This window comes from Zalophus californianus, chromosome 12, assembly GCF_009762305.2.
Source record: "Zalophus californianus isolate mZalCal1 chromosome 12, mZalCal1.pri.v2, whole genome shotgun sequence".
Classification (NCBI taxonomy): Eukaryota; Metazoa; Chordata; class Mammalia; order Carnivora; family Otariidae; genus Zalophus; species Zalophus californianus.
In genome coordinates, this window is record NC_045606.1 from 83,816,077 (window position 1) to 83,843,322 (window position 27,246).

Sequence of the window (27,246 nt, forward strand, 5' to 3'; positions counted from 1 at the left end):
ACTGTTGAGCTTTTTGCTCAGCCTCAGTTACACCCCCAAATGTTTATGAAGGAAGCAAACAAATTTGAAATACGTAATTATGACCTTGAACTAACTCAAAGGAAGCCAGGAACTTGAAAGTTGCCACAGATGAGTGACTAGGGAAAAAAAGAGGGGTGTCTGTCAGCAATTTTGCATTTATTATTTTGAATAAGTGTCAGAGAGTATTTACATGGGGAAATACAATGTTAGGTGAAAAAAAGTAGGCTATAAAACTGCAGTATGATCCTGATTATTAGCTGTTGTATTTAAGATTAGAGGGAAATAACTTCTCTCTGTATATTTTTAAAGTTTCTTTTATATTTAATGAAACTTTAACAAGTATGCTATGTGTATTTTATTATCAGAAAAAATAACTTTTGAACAGAGACCTAAAAATTAAAAAACAAATCAAATTAGTAAGAAAGGGAGAATTTTCGATTTAAGGGGACTTTTCTATCCATTGGGTTTCTTTTACTGCTTCCTAGAATCCCTACATTCCCCCAGGGAAGTGATTATGTCAGTTGCTTTACTTGTCTGCTGACTTTCACAAGTGAAAGTGACACTGTTGAGTGTGGTACATGTTGCTTTGCCCACAGTAAGGACACGTCTACCCTAACCAGTCCAGGGCCCTCGTCCCCCAATCCCACCTACAGCTCGTGACTACGAGGTGTGCCTGCCAGAGTTAGGGCCTGCAGCTTCAGAGCAAAGCTGAATCAACTGGCTTCTTCGGTGTCAAACCCAGGACTTTGCCCATCTCTGCAGAACTGGATGACACCACCTCCTCTACTCCATGCCCGCATTTGATACTCCTTCAGTAACTGTGCAAAGCGGGAGCTGATACTTTCCCAGGAGAGGTGCTGAATTTCTGCTTCTTTCACATTTTAACATCTCGGAAATTTGGATACTACAATACTACAGTTATCAGGCATATTTTCTTTCTTGCTGGCACATAAAATAATGGAGCATTTTCTAGTTTGTAACATCCTAGAATCAATAAAAATGGGTATTTGTGCATTTGGGAAAAGCGTATCAAGAAAAAGAGAAAAATAGGATACAAATTGCTAGAATGGTGCTCACTATAAACAGATGGTTAATATCTTTCTATTTTACAAAGTGTTTGCAGTGAAGGGAGATTTCTTGTTTCATTGTGTTTCTGGAAGCTAGGAGTTTGGGCTGATGTGATCATTTAAAATTTCAAGCCTTAATTTAGCACTGCCCACATGTACCCTGAGGCAAAGAGAAGAGCTAGACTTTGCAGGATATTAGGGTCTTAGCCATTACTTTGTATTGGAAGTCATGGATATGAACTACATTGTTATTATTTAATATTAATTAAATAGCGAGTCCAGGTTGTTAACTTCTCGTATCATCCATCCTCTGCCGCCAAAGGGCAGTTTTAGATAATCTGCCTAATGTTACCATAAAGAGAAGAGAGAACAAGAAAGCCTTGTGATTGCCAACCAGAAAGACTTTTGCATTGTCAGTGTGGATCAGAGCTCCCACTCTGGCTGGCAGGCACTCAACCAATATTGATAAAGAGATTGGTAATGAGTGCCTTCTGTCCTCAAACACCCATTTCTTTTCTTTTTTTTTTTTAAGATTTTATTTATTTATTTGACAGAGAGAGACACAGCGAGAGAGGGAACACAAGCAGGGGGAGTGGGAGGGGGGGAAGCAGGCCTCCCGCGGAGCAGGGAGCCTGATGCGGGGCTCGATCCCAGGACCCTGGGATCATGACTTGAGCCAAAGGCAGATGCTTAACGACTGAGCCACCCAGGCGCCCCCTCAAACACCCGTTTCTTAGACTTAAAGAAAATGTCACATTAGCTTTATAAATCTGTAGGACTTGGGGCGCCAGGGTGGCTCAGTCGTTAGGCATCTGCCATTGGCTCAGGTCGTGATCCCAGGGTCCTGGGATCGAGCCCCGCATTGGGTTCCCTGCTTGGCGGGAAGCCTGCTTCTCCCTCTCCCACTCCCCCCTGCTTGTGTTCTCTCTCTCGCTGTGTCTCTCTCTGTCAAATAAATAAATAAAATCTTTAAAAAGAATAAAAATAAACAAATCTGTAAGACTTGGGGGTTCTCTAGCTATTTACTGTTATCATTTAAAAATTCCTCTGGGTCTGTCCAGCAGTACTGGACTCCTGCATTCACTGGTAGGCTCATAGCCATGGAGTCAGTAGAGAGATCCAAGGAAGGGTTGGGAGGATGGGTTGTCTTGCTGCAGTGCTGTACCTTTATTCAACTTAGACAGCCCCCTCTCTGCTGTTCCTGTGCCCACAGTGAAGCCGCCGCCCATGCTGTCGCCACACTGGCCGAGGCCACCTTGCAAGGAGGGGGACAGATCGTACTGTCTGGGGAAACCGCAGCAGCTGTCGGAGCACTTACTGGAGTCCAAGATGCTAATGGTAAGAGAGCATAAATATTTTATTGAATATCTTCCCTGTTTCCACTTAAACCTTCATGACATGACTGACAGCAGACCCTTCAGAAAGAGGTTGAGCTTTGATTTGAGTTTTTCTTTATTGATAGGCAATTGATGCCGAGTGAAATTCTAGGAGCCTCTCTGATTCCTTTCACTAGTAGGAGACTTGGGGTTTTCAGCGGCGGGGCGGGGGCGGGGGGAATGCCATGATAATGGCTATCTAACTGAATTGCTTATTTGAAAAGTATTTTGCTGTGATAGGACTGAGAGGTACTTTAAAATTTGCTATGGGGCACATTTTGTTCTTTACTCTCCCATGGGGCAGATCAGTGTCCTTTGCTGCAGCAGAGACCCTCCCATGGGCAGGTGCTTTGTAAGTTAGAACATGCTGTCTTAAGAAAGGCACCAGCATCTCACACGGGGTCAGTCAGCGGGCTGTGACGAAGGCGCTTTTATGGTTGGTGCCATGAGTCTGCCTCCTGTTAAATGTGGCCTCACCAGGGACCTCTGGATTTAGCCAATAACACGCCACCACCCTGCCCTTCTTTCCCATCTCTTTGACTTCCTGGATATTGGTGATTTCTTGAATAAACAAAAGGGATAAAGTTCATAGAAATATGGTGGCAAAAATTTACAACTCCAGCCCAGCTCTTTGGATCCACGTCAGCAGGCTCTGGAAGTCAGTTACCAAGACTTGGGCTGCCTGGGGAAGTGCCTCAAAAGTCTGGGTCAAAGAGAAGGACCAGACCCATTCTGTGACACTCTGTGATTGTTTATTAAACTTATATATATATATATGTAATTAAGTTAAGTAGGACAAGTTAAGTACTCCATGGTTTTTGGAGATTTCTTTTTAGTCTTGAAAAGAGGATAAATAATAACATAGTCTTATTTAGACAGAAAGTTCCTTAATGACATCAGTGGCTGAGAGAAAAGTTCCTGGCACTTTTTAAAGGATAGATCTGTTGTTATAAGTGAACAAAGGTACCTGGAAAAGTCTTTGAAGAAAGACCCAAAGCTGTGTCCTCCTTTGGAAGTGAGAAGAGGAAAGTACTTGTGTCTGTCACCCAGAGAATAACACAGGAAATGTGAAGAGCCCCTGAGAATCATTTTCTTAAAAAACAAACAAACAACAAAATCAAATACTACAACTAGAGCCTGCCTTTTCTGTAGGGTTAGGGGCTTCCATGAACTAACCCTAACAGAGTTAGACTTGATCTTAGCCAGAACACTGCAGGTTAAAGGGCACCTTACAGCCATGTGTGTTCGGGATGAAATGGACCATAGGTAGATTTAAGGAAAACCTCCCCCTTTAGCTAGAATCCTACCCCTACTTTCTTACTTTATGCTACTCCTCTTCTGAGTCCTAATCTACCTTGAACAGAGAGGATATCTGGCTCTGCGACATTCTTCTGAAGTGCAGATTGCTGTTACTCCCTGTGGAATGCTCCAGATACTCCTCTGCCTGGGTTTGATAGGAGACTAGGAGACTGTTATCCCTTCTAATGGTCTTGACATGTCGTGGCTAGGAGAATAGACAGCTTTAGAGTTCTGGCTCCTCCTCAGCCTCACCTTCTCAGATGAATTTATAGGTAAGTATAAGGACCCTGGGGGTCTCTGGCCAAGTGGACCCATTCAGCCATACAGTAAAGCTGAACCACACCTACTACTGTTGATTCCTGGAAGCTGCCTCTTTTCAGTTGCCTTGGGGTGTGTGAATCAGTTGTGTTGATTTCATGTAGTTGATTGTGTTGGCAGTAAGGGAAAATTCTGGTCTACATCCTAAAAGCCAGTGGTTCCCAAAGAAGGCCGTCCCCAGTGTGTGACTGCCAACATATGCCGAACTAAGACGTGGGAGTTGGAGTTAGCACTTTCTCAGCGCAGCGTTTCTGATTCACACCAGGCGGTTGAGTTGTGCCTTACACCAGCAATTTCAGGGGAAGGCCAATCATTTCATCTCTCCCTTGGGAATCCAGAGAGTGAATCTAATATTGGATATGATCCAAATAATTCTGATGCTCCTTCTGTCTTCTCACATTTTACCCAGAGTGCTATAGAGTTTACTGTGGGGCTGGAACCAGATCTCTCCCATGTACATAGCTGATTTGGTATCTGGATAGACTTTTAGGGAATTCTCTTTTCATCATTCTTTCAGATTGTTTCCTGTTGCCAAAGTTTGTCACTTCTGTGATGATAACCTTATGGTGTCTGCCAGTAGACCAAGTTGATTATCAGGAAGAGTATTATCAGGAAGAACCAGATGGTAGAGGAACAAGGTGCTATTTGGAAAACGCCACTACTGGGGAAAAAGAAATGCTCCCCAGATTCCAGAGCATGGTTTAAATAAAAATCCTACTAGCAGACAACTCTTCTGAGAGCAATCTGGATATTGTTTAGGCCTGAAGCAGAGGGAGTTTCTGCGTCTTCTGGGATGGAGAACCATCGTGTGTGTTGCTTGATAGAGTACGGTAATGGGAGAGAGATGTCTGGGCAGCAAGGATATGAAGCAGTGTCCTGTAGGACAGTGGTTTTCAAGTGAAAGATAACAACCCATGCATACACGCCAGAAGTTTAATTTCTGGGTCACCAAGGCAGATTGGACGGAGACCTTGCGCCTTGAAGATGTCTCCTTTTGTCTGGACTCTAACCCACCCCAACACTAAGGGGACTACTCAAGCACTGGTATTACTTTATCTCATGTATGCTCTCCCTTTTTTGATAGCACTGAATAGGTCTTTGGTCTCTTAGGATGGAATTTCATGGTTTGGTTCAATTCAAAGTTTTCACAGGTTCCTTTCTTTTTATTGACGTGCAGGGAGAATTGCCTAAGACTAGGGAAGGCCTCTCCATGAGTGCCTTCCTTTACATCTTTTCTCGTCTGCTCCTTTCTTTTCTTTTCTTTCTCTCACAGTCGCTCCTTGCCTCCCCACCCCCCAACACCTTAATATAAAAGGTTGTGTAGTCTGTGAGGCAGGCCCACACAGGGGTTGAAGGGCTCTGTGACCCATAGTCACCTCTCACCTGACCTCGCCACCCATGGTCAGCCATCATCGGGCAACCAGATCTACACATCTTTTTTCTTCCTTTCTATTTCAGCAAAAATAATTAAAAATAGGAACTATATTGACCCTCGGCCACCTCTTCCAAGGTGCTGTTATGTCTGAGATCTTATTGCATATTCATGCAGCTGTCTTTTATTCCTAAAAGCTAGATGGGGGGGTGGGGAGGGACTAAACAGATAGTTCATAGTTAATCAATAAAGATAATGGGAATCATCTGCTTCAACTGTTGTCCCATTAAGCCTCTTACCAGAGCTGCTAAGAAAGTATCCTATTTTAAAGATATAACCCCTTTAATTGTGTATGTTGCAAATAGGGGTTTTTTTTTCAGTTTATTTTTATTTTACTTCTGTTACTTTCATTTTTATTTCCATAATTATTTGTCTTTGGCCTTTACATTTACATAGGCCCCAAATCAGATAAATATATAACAGTTCTTCTGTGGTCTCATTTTTTATTTTAAATACTGTAAAATAGGGACGCCTGGGTGGCTCAATCAGTTAAGCGTCTGCCTTCAGCTCAGGTCATGACCCCAGGGTCCTGGGATTAAGTCCTGCATCGGGCTCCTTGCTCAGCGGGGAACCTGCTTCTCCCTCTGCCTGCCACTCTCCCTGCTTGTGCTCTTTCTCTCCCTCTCTGACAAATAAATAAAATCTTAAAAAAAAAAGTTTAAAAAAAATAAATACTGTAAAATATCTGGAATTTATTTTGGAATAGGACATTAGGTAGGAATCTGAATTGATTTTTTTTCCCTACATAATCTATTCTAGTACCATTTATTCCATAAAAAGGTTGAAATCCATCCTTTCTAAACTAATTTAGAAAAATGTCATTTTTATCATATGCAGAATTCTTTTTCATTTTTTAGTTTATTTTAATTCCAGTATAGTTAACATACAGTGTTCTGTTAGTCTCAGGTGTACAATACAGTGATCCAACAGTTCTGTGCATTACTCAGTGCCCATCATGATGATCCCCTTCACCTGTTTCACCACCCCCCCCACCCCACCTCTGGTAACCATCAGTTTGCTCTCCATAGTTAAGAGTCTGTTTCTTGATTTGTCTCTCCTTTCCCCCAACTCCCGCTATATTTTTTTATTTTATTAGTTTTTTCTTTATGCTCCACACCTAACGTGGGGCTCAAACTCACAACCCTGAAATCAGGAGTCACAAACTCTACCAACTGAGCCAGCCAGGCATCTTGCTTGTATGTTCCTTTATTCATTTCTTTTGTTTCTTAAATTTACATATGAGTGAAATCACACGGTATTATTTATCTTTCTGACTTATTTCACTTAGCATTATACTCTCTAGCTCTATCCATGTTGTTGCAAATGACAAGATTTCATTCTTTTTTATGGCTGAATAATACTCCATTGTGTATTATCCATTCATCTACGGATGGATACTTGGGCAGCTTCCATAATTTGGCTATTGTAAATAATGCTGCTATAAACATCGGGGTGCATGTATCCCTTTGAATTAGTATTTTTGTATTTTTTGGGTAGATAACCAGTAGTGCAATTACTGGATCATGGGGTAGTCCTATTTTTAACTTTTTGAGGAATCTCCATACTGTTTTCCACAGTGGCTGCACCAGTTTGCATTCCCACAGTGTAAGAGGGTTCCTTTTTCTCCATGTCCTCGCCAACACTTGTTGTTTATTGTGTTTTTGATTTTAGCCATTCTGACCAGTGTAAGGTGATATCTCATTGTAGTTTTGATTTGCATTTCCCTGGTGATGAGTGATGTTGAGCATCTTTTCCTATGTCTGTTAGCCATCTGGATATCTTCGGAGAAATGTTGGTTCATGTCTTCCGCCCATTTTTTAACTAGATTATTTGTTTTTAGGGTGTTCAGTTTTATAAGTTTTTTATATATTTTGGATACTAACCCTTTATCAGATATGTCATTTGCAAATATTTTCTCCCATTCAGTAGGTTGTCTTTTAGTTTGTTGATTGCTTCCTTCCCTGTGCAGAAACTTTTTTATTTTGATGTAGCCCCAAGAGTTTATTTTTGCTTTTATTTCCCTTGTCTCAGGAGACATATCTGAAAAAATCTTGCTACGGCTGATGCCAGGGAAATTACTGCCTGTACTCTCTTCTAGGATTTTTATGGGTTTCGGGTCTCACATGTAGGTCTTTAACTCATTTTGAGTTTATTTTTGTGTTTGGTGTAAGAAAGTGGTCCTGTTTCTTTTTCTTTCTTTCTTTTTTTTTTTTGGCGTGTAGCTGTAGAGTTTTCCCAACACCATTTGTTGAAGAGACTGTTTTGCCCATTGTATAGTCTTGCTCTTGTTGAAAATTAATTGACTATATAATCATGGGTTTGTTTCTGGGCTTTCTGTCCTGTTCCACTGATCTTTGTGTCTATTTTTGTGCCAGTACCATATTGTTTTGATTACTGTAGCTTTGTAGTATAACTTGAAATCTGGAATTGGGTTACCTCCAGCTTTGTTTTTCTCTTTCAAGATTGTTATGGCTATTTGGGGTCTTTTGTGGTTCCGTACAAATTTTAGGATTATTTGTTCTAGTTCTGTGAAAAATGTTTTCAGTATTTTTATGCAGAATTCTTAAATAGGCTGTGTAGGGTCTTTTGTGTGGATCATCTATTTGTTTTTTCTTTATACTGTAATATTTTATTATTATGGTGTTACTATTAGCAGTTAGTGAAAGGCCTGTCTCCAAATTTGGAAAAAATTCAATCAAAATTCCAAAAAGATTTGTGGGGGGAGTGACCTTTACAGAAATTTTAAAGTTTATCCAGAAGAATTAAGCCTTTTTTTATCCTTAATTTTACTTCCAGTGTAATTAACATAGTGTTAAAGTCTTATTTTAATTTAACTAATTTAAGTGTTCTCCTCTCCTTCTGCCTCATCTTTCCCTAGGGCAGGGGAAGTGGGGAGTATTCATTATCACAGAGATGGACCAGGAGTGGGAAGCAAGTGCTCTTAATACTGCCCCAGTGAATTGAATGAGACACTAATTGTTGCTGGAGGAGACACTGTCCCTGTAGTTAGACCAAACCAGGTGCGTTTTTCTAGATTAAGAAATCGTGGCTGTCCATTCTGTTTATGCAGAATTCTGTGGAGGCTCAGTTCTTACACTTTGAAATTTTAATTTCCCTTTTTTCCCCAACTTCTTCAATTTCATTTTTTGTACTAAAATGAGGGTGGGGCACACTCCCCTGATGGAGTACTCCAAGCTAGGAATCTGCATTCTTTCCCACTATTGACCTTGCATTCTGTCTCTCAATTCCATTGTCTTATCAATTTTATTTATTTAATAAACATTTATATAATGCTTGCTATGTGCAAGCCCTCTGCTAAGTGTTGTACGTGCATGAACTTATTTAAATAACTCAGAATAATCCTATGAGGTAAACACCATTATGCCCATTTAACGTATGGGGAAAGTGAGACCCAGAAAGTTTCAGTAACTTGGCCAGGTTCACACAGAGTGTGGCGGAAGTGGAATTTGGATTCAGGCAGTTTGCCTCCACCTCACTCAGCTGTGCTGCCTCCCTTCAACGTGACCCCACAAATACAGAGTGATGACTGTCTCCCAGTGTTGAACAAATAAGTTCAGGAATGTCAGGCGTTTCTCCCCATCCCTGCTAGAAGCCGCTTGCCTTTGTCTAGCTTAGCCGCAGTGCCCATCTGCCCAGGTGTCCCCGATGGCCATAGGGAGCCTGTGGTGATTTCTGATGCCAAGGGCTCCCCTTCCAGCAGCCCTGCCCTCTGCCTGCGTGATTGCACACGCACTTCCCTTTGCTAGCCGAGGGGAGCCCGTAGGTCTGTGGTTCTCCAGTGGCAAAAATTGTAGAAGCATTCAATGGTCAGCTATCATCACATTTTAGTATTTTTAGTGAGCAGATCACTTTGCAATTAGTGAACATATCTTCTTATTTTCATTTGATTGGGGGTGGGTGGGTGTTTAGAACGAGGGATATTGTTTGGGGGCGGGGAGTAGGTGATGTTCCCAAGGAAGTGAACCCAGCTTATGAGTTGTTTCTTCACCCCCTAGAAGCTCCTGTCCAAGCCCTCCTGCCACCATTCAATTGATGCCAGAGTTCTTTCAGCATTCCCATCTGGCTCTAGGAAGGTAGGGACCGAGGTAGTAGAAAGGGCCCTGCGGAATGTAACATTTCTGCCTGAAGCTAGTTGATGGCTAATTTGTTTCCCCTGCCCCTCACTGTGCCTTCCCTTTGGCTCTGCCTCCAGCTCTTGATAGGGTCATGCCAGAGAGTTTGGAAAATGCATCTTTCTCCACCGTTCCGACACCCAGAGACCATCCACTACCTGTGCTGTCCTGGCTGAGACATGGGGCCAGCCCTGAATGGAGAGATGTGTACTCTAGAGGGCTGGGTTTGTTTAAAAATTAAAGCTGATTACAAGGTATTAACATTATACTTACAGAAAGAGCAGGCCTTCTCACTTCTCTGCTGTGCACTGTGTCCCTCTTTGTTCTGACATGGCGCTGGCAACAGCCCTGCTGCCTGAGGGTCCCCCTTAAGACTCATCAACATAAATTTCCTCCAACTAAAAGATAAAAGACCCCACTCGGTCTTCCTGCACTGTAAAACCAGTGTGCATTTTACTACCCATTTCAACTGCCAAATCAAGTGAAATCAACTTTTAATTCCTTTAGAAAAAAAAATACTGTCTTCTCCTTTTCTTCACACTGAACCTGTCTTCACCTTTCCACCTGGCTACTTTTCTTTGACCCGACTAAAAACTTTTAAGGTGTGCCTGGGGGGCTCAGTCGGTTACCCATCTGCCTTCGGCTCAGGTCATGATCCCAGCGTCCTGGGATCGAGCCCCGCATCGGGCTCCCTGCTCCGCGGGAAGCCTGCTTCTCTCTTTCCTCCTCCCACTTGTGTTCTCTCTCGCCATCTCTGTCTCCCTCTCGCAAATAAATAAATAAATAAATAAATAAAATCTTAAAAAGAAAGAAAAACTTTTAAAAATATGTATGTTTCTCCAGTTTACTCTCAGTTATGCTCACTTTTTTTTTAATTTTTTTAAAAAATTGGTCTTTTTAGCAGGAGGGGTAAAAGAGTGGATAGATGAGGACAGAAACATGAAGTTCAGATGAGAGAGCAGGATTCCTGGGTGAGGTTTTTGCCTGAGAGATTGGAACACACATTCCTATTCTGCAAGGCCTCCCAAGTGAGACAGGACGGCAGAAAGGCCTGTTCCGTACTGATTATAAAGAGGTAAGCGCCGCTGGATCTGAAGGAGGCAGATATGTGTGTGCTTTAATTCTCTGTGGAAACCTACTTTATATGTATTACAAGGACATTAGCGCACCCCTAACCTGGGGGCTTGGACCCTGAAAAATTCTGCATAAATTTTTTGCACTTATCTGGGATCCATAGCTCTGATCAGATGTGCAAACAGATTAGAGAACGCCTTCCCCCACCTCTCACTCCTTGCCCCTCCACCGGCCAAAGGATTAAGAGCCTCTGCTATAGAAGTGGTGGCTGGGGTCATTTAACTTTGTGGATATCTGGTCTAGTGCTGAGAGTAAGAGGGGCAAGGGAGATGAGAGGGTCTGCTGGCCTAGCTGCTTACTCTAAAAGCTGCATTACCAAGCTCTGTGATCTTGAGCAAGCAAATTAACCTAAGCCTTAACTATAAAATTAGGCTAATGGTTGTTCCATGCTCATGAGGTTGATGGGAGCATTAAACAGAGTGATTCCTGTAGAGTGCTTAGCATAGTGCTTGGCACATAGATGCACTGTAAACATAAAACAGTTATTAGCTGTCCACATCAATTTCATCTCCCCGAATTTCATCATTCCCCAGAATATGTTCAGTTGCACTTCCGAATGCAGAGTACTCTTGTGCTTCCCTGACTTCAGGACTGATCCATATGCTTACCTTATGCAGTTGAAGGATTTATGCTCCAGAGGTAAACGCTGCAAAAATGGGACATCAGAAGCCCTTTCTGTATAGCCTTGAGGGAAGGAAATTGAAGGGGACTGGTTAACGGCTCCTGGATTCGGTTATATCACTGTTCTGGGGCGAGGGCTGCTGGCTCCCAGCGCCTAGTTTGCATTAGCTGATAGGGCTCTTGGTTACTCCTAAGGGCATAATTGCTCTTCAGATCTCACAGCTGCATGGGATTTCAATCTCCATCACGAAGGGGCACTTTTTTCACTTTTGTCCTTATTCTCACCACCACCATCATTCCATTATTACTCACTAGAGGTCCTTCTGATCCAGCTCTTCTTTAAAAATAAGAGAGAAAATGCCAGTGCTCATCATGATAAACTATAGAATACATCTCTCGTTCTCCGTTTTTCTGTACTCCTCATTCTCTGGTCACATTAGTATATGGACATGTTCCCAAAAGAGTCAGTGGAGATGTCAGTATTAATTTAATTTAGGAAACATGTCAGTGTTGCTCCTCCAAAAAGTGCTGGTAGGGGCGCCTGGGGGGCTCAGTCGGTTAAGCGGCTGCCTTCGGCTCAGGTCGTGATCTCGAGGTCCTGAGATCGAGTCCGGCGTCGGGTTCCCTGCTTAGCGGGGAGTCTGTGTCTCCCTCTGGCCCTCTCCCCCCCCCCCCCACTCCTGCTCGCTCTCAGATAAAATCTTTAAAAAATAAAGTGCTGGTATGCTCTTCTAGTATGCACTAAATCACTTTTTGCCTCACTATTTTAATTAAAGTTTAAACAAATGTATTAAATTAAGTTTTATTGTAAAGGAACATTTTCAGTCACCATAAAGCGCGATAATAGCTTTGCCACGAGCTGTTCTTTGCTATTAAATCATTTGTCCCTTTAATCCAAAGATGGCGAGTTCAGTACTCCCTGGACTTGAAGCAGGCAGCCCCTGAACGGTGTTATGTGAGCTAGGAGTCCAAGGCCAGAAGCCTCCCAGCCTGAAAGTCCCCAAAGAGCAGCGCTCTGTGGACCCTTAGGCCACCTTCCCTTCAAGTAAATGACCCTCTTTTCCACTGACAGGGAGACGTAAAGGGAAGCTCAGCTCCTAGGATCGTCTCAGTCAGACCAAGCCGAGGCGTTGCCTGTTCTGTCAAAAAGCAAAGGAAGATTCATCTGTCGTACAGCTCTTTTCCCTTTAGAATCGTAGGTCTTTTTTATTTTCATTTTTTTAAGATTTTATTTTTAAGCAATCTCTACACCCAGCGTGGGTCCAGAACACACGACCTCAAGATCAAGAGTCATATCCCCAGCTGACTGAGCCAGCCGGGTGCCCCCGGAATCATGGGTCTTTTTTAAATGGAGGGGGAGGTAGAGCATACTCGCAGACCTGAAAAGATCACTTCTTAGAAGGAATCAGATGAGGATGGTTGAGAAAAGAAGAGGGTGGAGGGGTGAGTACGTGAGGGCCTGCAGCTGGGGCCCCCTGGGAAGCAGGCGCTGCACTGGGGAGCGGCAGCCCTGCAGCCAGCACCCGGGCCCTGGATGCTTCAAATGTCCTCTGGACAACACGCTTTCTTTGCAGACAGCATTTCCCTATTTAAGTCAACTATTTTCTTTTTTTTTTAAGATTTTATTTAATCTTATTTATTATTTATTTAATTTATTTAATTATTTAAATAAATAAATAAATAAATAATTTAATTTATTTATTTATTTATTATATAAATAAATAAATTATTTATTATTTAATCTTTATTTATTTAAGAGAGATACAGAGAGAGAACAAGTAGGCAGAGAGGCAGGCAGAGGGGGAGGGAGAAGCAGGCTCCCCGCCGAGCAGGGAGCCCGATGCGGGGCTCGATCCCAGGACCCTGGGATCATGACCTGAGCCCAAGGCAGACACTTAACGACTGAGCCACCCAGGCGCCCCTAAGTCAACTATTTTCTTAAAATGATAGTTTTCATTCTGGAAAACATGTTGGTAGATGTCATACCAGGAAAATAACTTTCACTTTTGCTCTCTTTTTGCTTTTTAACTGTAAGCACTGACCATCATTATTTAGGACCTTCATCATTTTCTTGTCTTCCTCCTTTCTTTCCTTTTCTGTTTTTACTACTACGGCTGCCACCGTCACCCTCTGCATTGTAGAACAGTAAGGTGGGTAGAACAGAGCTATGAGCCCTATTTTGTGGAGGCAGCTAAAGCTGGGACTTGCCCAGTGTCACTCAGCAACTAAATGGTGAAACTGGAAACTAAACCCGGTTCTCCAGTACTCTCTACTGCCTGACGTGGGCCCCTTCCTTCCTCTTCACTCCTCCTTGCAACCCACCCAACCAAGGAAGTCAAGGAGATCTAAAACAAGTGAAAACCATTGTCTTTATTATTCATCTGATTCAGCTGTTCCTTTGTGTGGGTCACTGTTTTGCAGGATTGTTTTAAGGAGTGGTAATAGCCATATTTTACTCACCTTAGAAGTCAGTGTCATGATAAATCTTAGCAGAGGCAAATAAATGGCATCAAAACGCAGGATCTAAATGTGTGCTGTCTAATACAGTAGCTATGATTTGTGGCTGTTGGATTTAAATGTGAGTTAATTAAAATTAAGTAAAATAAAAAATTTAGTTCTTCAGTCAGCCTCATTTCAAGCACTCAACAGCCATGTGTGGCCTGAGATATTGTATTTTTTATTCTAATTTATTCAGATTTAAATGTAAATAGGTATGGGGCGCCTGGGTGGCTCAGTCAGTTAAGCGTCTGCCTTCTCAGGTCATGATCCCAGGGTCCTGGGATCGAGCCCCGCGTCAGGCTCCCTGCTCTGCGGGGAGTCTGCTTCTCCCTCTGCCTCTCCCTCTGCCCCTCCCACTGCTTGTGCTCGCTCTCTCTCAAATAAATAAATAAAGTCTTAAAAAAATTTTTTTAAATGTAAATAGCTACTGTAATACACTGCACAGATACAGAACATTTTCATCATTTCAGAAAGTTATATTGGATAGCATTGATCTAAAGGCTATAGCAAAAATACTGTGCTCTTCTGGCAAGTTGTGCCCCCTCTGCACAGAGAAGGACAACACTAATACTTCATGAGCCTTGCCTCCCAGTGACCTTCTCAGCTCATAGACAGCATGGCTTTGCTTAAAACAAAACAAAACAAAATAAAAACCCACTACCATATGACTGCAGTAATCCTCAACCAGTAAACAGCTGGGCAGGAGGGTTGCAAGAACTGGCCTATTTTTGTGCACCGCAGAGTCCCGAGCAGGAAAACCTAAGACAAGAGGCAGTGGAGACACCTAGACCCACTTCCTAGTCTCTGTATGCACGACCCAGGCCGCTTACACGTTTCCACCCAGATGCCTCACAAATGCAGATTTCTCTTCTTGGCTACAGGCATCTTGAGGCGAGGCGCTTTAATGATTTATAGTGACCCCAAAAAGGATCAAATATCCAGAGCCCAGTGGGTCACGAGGCTGAAAGAAGCCATTACTATTGGATGAATTCCAGATTTCACCACGAAAACATGGCTGCTTCTGAAATAGGAACATAGAGGTGTATACCGGGGCTCTCAATTCTAGAATACCCAGAGGGCTTTACAGTTACAGTTTTCTGCCCCAGATGTGTTACTGCCCAGCCCTTTTATAGCACTGAAGCTTGTCCTCCTTCCCGACTCCATTCACAGTTACCTCCTAAAATCCAAAATGCCTTCTAGAATAGCCGTCAGAGGGAAATGGCAGTTTTGCTGACACCCCACTCTTGCCCATCCAGGGAGGTATGTCGATCACACTAAACTTAGGGGCCAGCAGAGACTATTTCGTCCCATTCCCTTTAGTGCCTGGAGCATTGTAAGCATGCAGTAACTCTTAACTACTATTGCTGCTGCTGCTGCTGCTGTTGTTATTATTGTTGTTATTTTTTTTAAACACTCAGACTGAACGGGAAGGATATTAATCTTCAGAGTGTTCGCTTTTAGCTCCTCTGGGACACATTCTTGGGATCTGGTCCAGTGAGCCTCCATTTGGAGGGAGCAGTGTGAGATCCACTCCCTGGGAATCCCTGCCTTAGAAAGTCTCTGTTACTGATAAAGCATACTGTGCCCTCCAGGCATGCTAGAGAAACCAAACTGAGATTCAGTTCTCCAGATGACCAGGTCTTTCCTGTCACTCATCAGACATAGCCCCCACAGCTGGAGGGTTTTCTAATTGTCAGCGTTCTTTGGTGCCTTTGTTTGTCTCCCGTAAAAATGCTGACCTGTGGATACCTCCAGAAGGACCAAGGCTGTCTCTTGAAAGTGTCAGTGTGATGTTTAGATTCATCTTTCTCCTTGCAGAGTCTGCTCCTCCAGAGGGGGTGGTGTATTGTCTCCCCTATACCATTTATAAACAAGGGTGGCCTCAGCATTCATCATTCGTACACCAGAAATTGCTAATCTAGGCCCTGCTACTTGAAGACTTAAGGACTACAGAAAGGAAGAACCTTTACAATGAAATGACAGGCCGCTACACACTGGTCTCTATTCTTAGTATTCATCTGAGCCATGGCCATGTCCTTCCGAGGTAGCTTTTAGGTGCTTTCCGTATTAAAAGCTGAATGCCTCCAGACTTGGCTCTCCAGGGCCCCGGAGGGAATTAGCATACATTGTCAAGCTAGGTTGGCATACCTTCACAACAGCTTGGTCTGACTGTGTCAGGTATTCTCAGCTGGGGGACCTCGGTGAGCCAGGGACATTCTGGGCAAAAGACTCAGACCAGAGCTTCAGGGCAGAGACTCCCAAGAAGGTGCCTGCCACCTGGCAGATGGACTGACCAGTCTCCTCTCCATCCCCAGTGTCACGAGGGCCAAGTTACATGTGTCCTTATCTCATTCTCCTTCCCTTTAGGTCCCCACATCTTTCTGAGTCTTTGTATTCGAAAGACAGATTCTGGTCTTAGATGATTCCAGCAGAATCTTGGTGCCTGTCATTGCAGGTAATATTCTGTAAAGGGAATTGGTTTTTTGTTTTGTTTTGTTTTGGCATACCAAATCCAGAGCCATAATTGGACAACTTTAATTGGACTCATTTCTGTTTAATACGTGGATGAAAAAGTAGGTTTTAATTGAGCATGTAAAAAGGTTCACACAAGAACCAGAATCTCATGACAGGAAAAACTCCTACAGAATGAAGTCTTTAAGGTTCTTGGGGAAAGTGGACTTTGCTCATTTTATTTATGCTTCCATTAGGATTTTGAAGGAATGTCAGCGCACTGTTATTAACTCTGATAGCTTGTACATCGCAGCCAGTATGGTTTGGGGGCCCTCTGGCTCTCAGGTTACCTGTGTAAATAGAGGGATTCACTTCCCAGCACCACCATTTGCTTAATAAAGAGCAAATGTGCAGAGCCCAGCATCGGTGGCCTGGCAGAGCCGTAATCTGAACAGGATAAACACGCTTCCTTTTTGTATGATGCTCTCTCCCCATCCTCCTGCCAAGAGCAGGATATCAAATGAAGGGGAGGTTGTGGTTGGAGTCAGTAAAGTGAATGTCTAAGTGGCACCTGCCCCATTCAGCAGATCTGCTTCCCCGGGGCCTCCCACTGCACATCTGCTCCTGACAAAGCTTCTTTTCTCCTCCTGTTGGTCAGACTGAGAGCAAAGACCCAGCAAGGAGACATATTGGTTTTGCCTTGTCAGGACAATTGCCTGTGACATTATAATTACACCAAATCTTCATTATTAGAAAGGCCTATTTAGAGATTTTCAGAGGCCAAATGGGGTTTTCGAAGTGAAATTGATAAACACATCTTTTCCGTTGTAAAGCTAGCAACTGGATCTGAAAATCACCGAAGGGGTCTAAATCTGGAAACTGAGACACTGCTCTGAGTGAGACAAACCCTGCTATCAGATTGGCTCACGAAGCCGGCGTCCAGCAATTCTTCGGGTTTTGCCCAGCCCAGCCGTTCCGTACTGCTCGTAGTCCTATACTGCAGAGCTATGCTGTATTGTTCTCCAGTGCTGGCAAAGTTTCTCACCTGGGGGCCCTGGGGGAGGGGGAGGGGGTGTTAAAAATAAGTTGATGGGGTCGAGCAGCAAAGGGGGAAGGAAAAAACAACAACCCTGATATAAATAGGGGAAATGCGAGGAAAACATATTTTAGGTGAAGGCAGAGCATCCAGTTTCAGATTGAGTTTCCAGTTAACAAAGGCAACTCTTACCGTGTTCTACAGTGTGTTCACGATTGAGGCATGTTTATGCTGTGGAGGTGGCTCACTGGAAGCTCGGGAAAGGTTTTAGAGCTGCACTATTTAAACTTTAATTAAAGTCAAAGTAAAGATTGAGCTCCTCTGTCCTCCTAGCCACATTTCATGTGCTCTGCAGCCACCATATTGACCAGCACACAAATACAACATGGCCGTCTTTACAGTGAGTTCTGGTGGACAGCACTGTGTTAGAGATTAGTCCGAACGTTTTGAAATGGTTTCTTGACTGCTTTTGCCAGCCTTGGAGTTTCTGTTTCAGCTTTGTTGGAGGGAAAAAGGGAATTTGGAATTTGCCTGGATGTTTTTGGAACAACCCCTTCCAGCCATATTGCTTAGGTTGTGGTCTTTATCTTCCCACCTTAAAAACATTGTTTTCCTCCAAGAATCTCATGTCCTTTCCCCACCCCTCACATACACCCAAAATAATAGTAATGAATTTTAACCATGAGAAAGGACTTTAATTTTAGGAAGGTCCACTTTCAGCTGGCTACTCCCTGGTCTTCCACTCCTTAATAAGCTTTCACGGCCCTGCTGTTTGACTGGAGAGTTTTCTGACTAACGAGAACGAGCGAATGCTCAAGGGCCAAGGGTGTGTATATGAATTCTTCATTTTGTGTACAACGCGGAGTGCCGACGACACTCTGGGGTGGACCACTGAGCTGGCGGCACCTTCCATTTCTAACAGCTCTGGGGCCCAAGGGCAGGATCTTGAATCTTGCTTCCTCCATTTGTCTGCCTCTGGTAGCCACTGCATGGTAGCTTTGACTCCCGAGAGGAAACCTATGTGAAATAACAAAACCACCTCAAATTTAGATCTTGTCCTTTTTCTCCAGAACTTAAACTTTGTAACTATAATGTTCCTTATCCTCACAGCAGGCCTATAAGACAGAGTAGCTGTCCATTTTATAAATGTAAATATAGACAACTCTCAGGTGCCACATACAGATTCTGTCATGCAAATGAGTCATGACACATTTTAAATCCTTAGACAGTTTCTCCCAACAATCCAGCGTAAGCCCGGACCATCTCCTCCCTCCCCCCCAACCCAGCTGCTGGGTACTTAAGGAATACAAATTAATTTTCATATTAGCCCAAGGAAGACATTATTAGGAAAGTAAGTCTGCTACAAGAAAAGTACATCATGAATTCCAGTTTAGAGGGGAGGTATCGGAGAAATGGCTGACCCTCCCTTCGGCTTAACTAAGAGCTGACTGAGATCACCTTTTATAAACATGCACACCATTGGCACTTGGTGTGCTGGCACGGTTACCGAAGGATTTGTAAAACCCTCCGTGGGAGGGTGTTGGGATGGCTTTGTACGCCGGGCACCAGGGCGTACAGGGGAGGCGGTGTTCTGATGCTGCTCCTCCGCACCACATTCCGGGGGCCCGTCTTGCTCATGCTTTTTTGAAAGTTCTGTGTTGGGCCACCTGGGGAGCTCAGTCAGTTAAGCGTCTGCCTTCGGCTCAGGTCGTGATCCCAGAGTCCCGGGATCGAGCCCCATGTCGGGCTCCTTGCTCCGCGAGGAGCCTGCTTCTCCCTCTGTCTGCCGCTCCTCCCGCTTGTGCTCTCTCTCTCTGACAAGTAAATAAAATCTTAAAAAAGAAAGAGAAAGTTCTGTGTTGTCAGACTCTGTCTGGCTGACCGAGCATCATGGGGGCTTGTCTCTGGCGAAAGAAGGTAGCGGCCACAGGGTAGGGTACCAGAGGCGCTGCATCCCGCATGGATGTTAGAGCCCTCTGCTCCCCGGCCCGTCCTCCAGCCACCCGAACGGTCTTAGCCATTGATGATTTTGTGCAGAGATAACAACATGGAGATTCCTCTAGTGTTATCATTCCTTCTGACTTTCTGGCAGAAGCTGGAGTTCTTTTGTAAAGAACGTGTCCCCATTATCAATTTGGTTATGCTAGATACAGTCCAGATAGGAAAGGCAGCATAAACGGCTGAACAAAATGAAGTTTATTGAGATAGATTTCTTTCTATGACTATCAAACCCCCTAACTATTTATTTCTACTTTCCAACCTGCTGTCTTCAGGTGTCTTACTGCCAAAAGCCAATTTAATTCTGCTCTTTATGTGCTCATAGAATTTTTTAGTGTTTGTTTGCTTTCTAAATGGTACTCTACAGATTGTGCTAAATGTGAGGGGTTGAAAAATAGTAGAACATCTTTGGAAGCTTTTGTGCCTCAGTCTACGCCTGTTAGGTTAGAAGAAGCGAGGGCGGGATGGTGGGTACATTTGCGGCGTGGGGCGGTGGGGGCAGGGTTCCTTGTGCTAGTCTCTCTCCTTTTGTGCCTATTTGAAATTTTCCCTAATAAAAAAAAAAACTGAAAATAATGACAGAAAAATAAATAAATCTCCATTCCTAACTCTGGGTAACTCCTGATTGGCTCTTGCATTCATTTCTACATCTGACTTCTGCAAATTCTTAGCATGGTGACTTTCCGCTAAGGTTTCTATCATCTTGGCTCGGCTTTCTATTTATTTTTTTCTAATTTTTTAAATTAAATTTAATTTAAATTCAGTTAATTTAATTTAAATTCAGTTAATTAACACATAGTGTGTTATTAGTTTCAGAGGTAGAATTCAGGGATTCGTCAGTTGTATATAACACCCAGTGCTCATTATATCACGTTCCCTCCTTAGTGCCCATCCCCCAGTTTCCCCATCCCCCAACCCCTTCTTCTTTCTATTTAAAAATATCAACACTTTTGGGACACCTGGCTGGCTCAGTCAGTGGAGCATGTGACTCTTGATCTTGGGGTTATAAGTTCGATCCCCATGTTGGGTGTAGAGATTACTTAAAAATGAAATCCTAAAAAAAAAAATCAACACTTTACATATTGCTCATGCCCTATCTACTGGTGTACACACTTGGGGGACCTTGAGTGTCCCCCTTCTTCCCAGGGATTTCTTCTGGATTTTACTAGGCATCTCCTGCCCTTCTCTGTAAGGGTCAGATCAGATGTCCTCCTGAGCAAACACATGTCCCACAGACTTTAGTTGAACACTTTTCCCTCCTGCCATTTTCAGTTTAAAGCCCTATTGGGCAGATCAGCAGGCCTTGGAGTCAGCTTGTTCAACCCTACATTGGGGGCTCAGCCTGCAAGATAGTACACCACAGTGGTTCTGAAGCACAAAACCATGACTTCATTAATGTTCCTGGACATTCCAATAGTTTCAAAAGGAAACTGAAATTTTACCTCCAAAATATGTTTTGAAGTACACTTACTAATAAAGTAAAAATGAATTTAATTTTAACATTTGGCTTGTGGATTGAGGGCAAGAGGAATTTCCTGGTGGTCTGAAAAATCAGGCAAAGGACAGAATCTCTGCTATGGAAGTTATCACAGAAAGTGGTTTTTCCGAGAGGGGTGACATTGTCTAGCAAGAGGGGAGAAACCTTGTATGCCAAGGAGTGCCTGTTACGCCAAGCCACCTGTGAGGCTGCTATGGGCTTTATGAGAATACTCAGTACGCCAGGTGTAATACATATTTTAATCCATAAATCCCTCAAATGTACCCAAAAGCCATGGAGTTAGAAAACACGGAAAAGAAGGATTAAATGTCCCAGAAGCAGCTAATATAACAGGAACAGAACGACTGGAAGAGAAATACTTTTGCTCTGTTTCCTCCTTGTGTTAGTATCAGGAAGGTTCCCTGGATCTCCTTTCATTTGATATTGACGTTCTTTTCATGATCTTCCCCTTTTGACCCTGCGACTGTCCTCTCTTTTTCCATCTGGTCCTTGTTTGTCATTCTCGGCCTCTTTATCTGCCAGCCGCCTATTCGACTAGCTTCTTTCCCTGATTTCCTTTCATGTTCTCCCATCTCTATACCAGTACATACCTAATGCCTCTTTTTCTTCATATAATAGTGGCTTGCCTTAGACATCAGTCACTGATGTAAATTCTTTTTCAAGCCTGCAAATAAGACTTTAAAGGACTTACCTCCTGCCTGTCACCCCTTGAAACACCTGAAGATAGTGCTTGATGGCTCTTTAAAAACTGCAGAACTAACTTAAGTAATATAATTCATAGCTTTGTTTTTTACTTATTTATTCCTATCCTTTCTAGGTACAGTTTTCTGGTCCCCCCATTTAAGCCAGCACTTTCCTGATACCTGTAGCTAGCTTTCACATCCATAAACTGCAGAAGGCTTTAATACTGTAAATTTTTCCTTTGGGTTTTAAGAATTCTTTCTCTTCGGGTGCCTGGGTAGTGCAGTCGGTTGGGCATCAGACTCTTGGTCGTGGTCTCAGGGTCATGGGATCGAGCCCCATGTCAGGCTCCACGCTCAGTGCAGAGTCTGCTTGGGACTCCCTCTCCTGCTGCCCTCCCCGCAACACACACTCTCCGTCTCTAAAATAAATAAATGTATCTTAAAAAAAAACTCTTTCTCTCCCACCAGATGTTGTGTTCATTTGATAAGTTTCTTTGTTTAGCTGGTTTTCTCTCACAACCATCAATATTTTTCTCCCAACTAAAGATATTTCCATGACCAACTTGGAAAGCCTTTGGGCTGAAAGATTCAGTTACAGCAAACAACAATTCCCAAAGGTTTCCCGGATTGTGAGGGCAAATGAAAGGCCCATTCTTCCTGAGGCTGTCTGTCCTGCTCTATCTTGTCGCGGGGTGGGGTGGGGGCAGGGCAGTCTGGTTCCGGGTGACCGTGGCCAGGCGCATAACTCTGTGCTCTGCTGCACTTGAGCCTATGATATCGTTATTATCTGGAGGGGTTGAGAAATTTATCAGAGTGATGACATCATATCCTCCTGCCCCTGACCGTATATTTAACATTCTTACCATTGATTAGTGGTTCTGCCTGGATTATTCATTTACCAGTGCACTGAGTCGGCAGCTATTCCATAGACGTCCGGGTGCCGCCGCAGTGCCAGTTCTGCCCATCGCTGCGTTTCAGAAAGGAAGCTGCCCCCCAGTCCCTCTGCCCTGATTTCATGGCTTTTATCTCTAATCTTTACATCTTTGAAGGCTTTTGGCGAATGATGTGCTTCCTGGCAGGAACAAATCACTGCTGAAAGGAGATCTGTGCTGTCTCTGCTTTCATTTCTGTTTGCTGAGAGCTTTAGTCGAATGCCTGTGACCCCACCAGACTTCATCAAGCCTCTTATTCAGAGTCATCTTTGAAACGTAGCTGACATTTATTGGTACACCTACTGTGCGCCAGGCACAGTGCCAGACTTCACCTCCATCAGCACACCTAGCCCTCGACAGCCCTGTGAGATGAGTAGCTGCCCTTTTCCATTTAAGGAAAGCGAGGTTCACAAGCCATTTGGCAGCAGAGCCAGGAGTCATGTGTAGTCTTTCTGACCGGCAAGCCTTTCATGGAAATAAAACAGCCTGTTTTACCCTCACACACAGTGCACCTGAACTACCTTACGGCATTTGGCTACAGTGCCTTGAGAGTCTTGTGAAAATCCCCACTGCACCCGGGAACAGAGTGAAAAGTCCCAAGGCCTTCAGTCTGTGGAGGCCAAGGCTAATACGAATGTGACCGAGTTTCTGAAAATCATGAGGAACACGATCTATAGTCATATTTAATTATTAAGCATCTACTATGTTCGGGCTACTCAGTATTTAAAGACACCGTCCTGCCAAAATCTAAGCAAGCAGATTATACAGAGAACAACAATAACTACTTGGAAACAGGTTAGCACACAGCTGGTGCCAAATGGTGGAGGGAGGAAAATCACAGGAGGGAAAGAACCTCCTGGTGGGCTGTTCTGTCCGGGGTGACTCCAGGAAAGATGTGGAAATTGTTGGAAGAATGGGACTTGCGTTGACAGGGGATAGTGCTAGGACATCTGCCTGAGCAATATGTGTGGTGGGGAGGGGACACTAAGGGGACAGGTGTGGTTGTAATGAAGAGAAAATGTAGAGCATTTGTGGGAGAGGCTGATGTAATCCTTCAAGCCAGTAGCTATTTGGACTTATTTTTCCCATTAGGAGACAGCCATCAAAAGTTGGGGTTTTTTTGTTTTGTTTTGTGGGTTTTTTGGTGGGTTGGGATGGCCATTGCCAAACGGTATTTCAAGAAGATTTAGCGAACTGTGATATGTAGACATATTCATCAAATCACAGAATACTAAAAGAGTTAGTCTTGAGGAAAGTAAATGAATTCCCCTAAGTAAATAAAGTGCATATGTGCATATACACACATACACATGTGTGTGTGTTCCATTATACAGTAGGTAAGTGATGAAACTCATTACCTCAGGAGAGGTCAGGAGTAGAGTAGATCAGCTCATGAATGATAAATTCACAGAGTGTGCAAAGCTGTGACCCTAACCTTTTGAGTCACTCTCATTGGCGCCCATGGTCTACCACAAAGCCTCCCCTGGTGCCACCGTCAGAGACAGACCACACTGTAAGCCTCATGGCCTCCTGTTCCGCAGACAACAAGGCCAAGCCCCTTAACACGAGCAAATGGTCACTTGTATTAGAAGACGAGACCAGGCTTGTGATGGCATTATCTGCCACCCATGTAATATGAGAGGCTCGAAGACAAATGTCTGTCCAAAAGTATATTCCCCTGTCACTTATCATGCCTTAATCTTAAGTCCCACTACTAGAGGTAGATTATTTTGAGTCTTGAAAGGAACTGGGCTGAGCAGAACAGTTAAGAATTCCCCCATTCCTGCACCTAGGAAATTTTAAAGTATAAATCGCCTCTTAAGAAGTTGTCTCTTTGGTAGTTATCCTCGCATTTGTGAGAAATTGCAGTACATTTGGCACAACAGCAAAAGATTGGAAAGCCAAGGTGTGAGTCATCCGAGTACTGATTAATCAAAATCAAGCACCTCTAGATCCTTCTGTAGTTCATAAGCATGATGATGGGGGCGCTCACGCTGTTGTGTGCCATGTGCCTCCCTCAGACCTTGTTACAACGGCAACACATGACCCGTCTGACGTGAAAAAACATTAAGCACCTTCATGCAAATGGAATACTCTGCAGCCACTAAAAAAAAAAATAAAGCCACTCTGTTCATACTTGTAAGTAAAGATCCCGAAAAAGCGAGGTGCATTGTTCAAATGGGGAGGATACACAGACACACATACACACATTTCCAAATGCACAATCTAGTAGACTACAGGCCAGCCGAGAAACTAGCCACAGTAGTTACCTCTGGGAGGGAGACTGACTTTTTTCAGCCCCATACTATGCCTTCTCTGTGTTACCTATTTTTCAAAATGAAGTATCTGTTAAAATCGAGATTCTCCTGAAAGGGGGGAAACGTAAGAGGCAGACGATCACCTTGTGTGAAATGATGGCCCTGGTGAGATGAACAGGTCCCTCGAAGAATGGACCCTGTGCAGGGGTCTCCTTGGAGCACTCTGAGTAGAAGCCTGGCCACCTCGGAGGTCAGTCTCCCTGTGTGTCCGGAGGTCAGTCTCCCTGTGTGTCCTCCCTGAGAAGGTCATCTGACTTGAAAGGAAGCCTCTGAAGCGTGTGAGCTGCATCAGAACCAACCTAGCCAGGCATCTGAATTTTCAGAGGCTGTCCTGATACCCATCGTGTCATGTGGAGGTTTTCGAAGATCCCTCTGGCTATAGTGGAGCAAGGGCTGAAACCGGGCGATTACAAAGAAAGATAAAACGTAGTCCTGGCGGGGCGCCTGCGTGGTTCAGTCGGTTGAGCATCCGACTCTTGACTTCACCTCACGTCATGATCTCGGGGTCGTGGGGTCAAGCCCCACATCAGGCTCTGTGCTGGGGCTCCCTGTGGGCGTGGAGCCTGCTTCAGGTTCTCTCTCCCTCTCCCTCTGCCCCTCCCTCCCGCACACACGCTCTCTCTCTAATAAAAAAATTTAAAAAAAATTTTTTTTTTAAATGTAGTCCTGGCAAGAGATGATAGGATTTTGTCCAGGGAGGCAGCAAAGAGAAGTGGCGGAACTCCAGGTTTATATGTGAAGGGCAGGTTGACAGGATTTGCTGATGTGCCGCATATGAAGTCAAAGATGACTGTGGAGTTTTCAGCCGAGGCAACTGGAGGGATGTGATGGCTGCTTGCTGCCCTGGGGGAAGACTGGGAGGAGTGTGTTTGACCATGTGAGCTCGAGTATGTGATACCCGGCAGGGGAGAAATGAGCAGGGTCGGGTCTTGCCTTTTACAGGGAAATGGGGTCCCGGAGCCAGCAGTTCTTCCAGGGATTTTAGTCTCACTGCTGTCGGACAGGGAAATCCTTGTGCCTGGGACCTGTGGCTCCCGAGGCACCTCTGGCCTCTTCCCAGTTTGGCCACTTCGTAAACCTTGGCTGGAAGCCTGAGGGGAGAGGCAGCGATGAGCCCAAAGAGAGTAGTCCTCCACTTTCCAGGTCCCTGCCGGCGGGTCTTCCACGGTCAGGTGGGTGGGCGCATGGAAAGACTCCCACATTGAGAGCCTGGACCCTTGGCTTTGCCACAACTCAGTCATCTTGGGGCGAAGACCACTCAGTCTCTCTTGCTCCATGTTTACTTTTTTTTTTAATAACCTTTTTATCTGTTTACTTTTGAGTTTAAAAAGAAAAAGAAAGGGATTTACTAAACTGAATGAATTTTAAGGTTTCTTTTTTTTTTTTTTTTAAAGATTTTATTTATTTGACAGAGAGAGACACAGCGAGAGAGGGAACACAAGCAGGGGGAGTGGGAGAGGGAGAAGCAGGCTCCCCGCGGAGCAGGGAGCCCGATGTGGGGCTCGATCCCAGGACCCCGGGATCATGACCTGAGCCAAAGGCAGACGCTCAACCAGCTGAGCCACCCAGGCACCCCGAATTTTAAGGTTTCTTATGGCTTTGAAATACTGGGGTCCTACAGACTGGGGTACTAAATCTTCAGGACTTTATAACATGTGCCTTTAGGATAAGTCCATGGTTCTGCCAAAGGAACTTGCCTGTTTGTGACAGGGAGGACCACCTGCCCTGCCGGCTCTCTAGGGTCTTAGCAAAAACCAGATGAGACACAGTGGATGTAAGAGGGCTTTGCAAAGTGCTATACAAATGCTAAGAGACAAACTGCTAGGATTGTACAGGGTCTCTCGGAAAAGAAAAAAAGAGAACTTCCAGCCTTTAAAGTAGAATGTAAAGGGCTTCCTGTTGCTTAATCAATCGAAATGACCCAGAATACAAACTGGGATTAACATACGCCTTCTAGATTAGGGCTAATCAGGGCCGGGCTGAGCAGATGCAGGGACAGTCCCAGCCTGATTACTGTACCTCAGCGTTTAATCATCTCTCCTCCAAGGGCAGCCACCGACTTAGTGCACTGGCTTGCAGGCCTCCGGCCCCTCCCCCTGCCCCTCCGTAGACAGGAAGGCCTCTGGGTCAGAGCCGCTGAGACGATTTAATCTAATCCCATGCCAAAATGGCTGTTTGTGAGAGAGAGAGAGAGAGAGAGATTCCGAAATTCTAAAATCCCCACAGTAGGATGGTAATGCGCAGATTTAAGGTGGAGGTAGACTAAAACCGCGTGTAGAAAGTAATGGCCTTGGAATTTCAAGGCATTTGGGGTTATGAAATGACCCTGTGCATGGAATTTTGCCCTCCGTAAAGCTTTTCAGAGATGCAGTTGCTGTCACCATTCACTCTTAAGACAGCTTCATCATGCAGTTGTAGAGGACAAATTTA

The 27,246-nt window shown here is 44.2% G+C and overlaps 1 protein-coding gene and 1 non-coding gene across 6 annotated transcripts in view; both read left to right on the forward strand.

Annotated features, from left to right (window-relative positions):
• The window catches only part of NRF1 (nuclear respiratory factor 1), a 147,920-nt gene that overhangs the window by 112,859 nt on the left and 7,815 nt on the right, over positions 1-27,246 (forward strand). For 3 of the 5 annotated variants that reach the window (XM_027572971.2, XM_027572973.2, XM_027572974.2), the window contains one exon: positions 2,302-2,426. In XM_027572971.2, coding sequence (XP_027428772.1) covers positions 2,302-2,426 — 125 coding nt within the window. Of the gene's footprint in view, positions 1-2,301; positions 2,427-8,391; positions 8,534-16,267; positions 16,356-27,246 lie in introns of all 5 variants that reach the window. The other 2 variants (XR_003516318.1, XM_027572972.1) reach the window with 2 other exon arrangements.
• Positions 24,451-24,555, forward strand: LOC113912104. The gene has a single exon (XR_003516723.1). It is a non-coding gene; the product is annotated as a small nucleolar RNA U13 (small nucleolar RNA).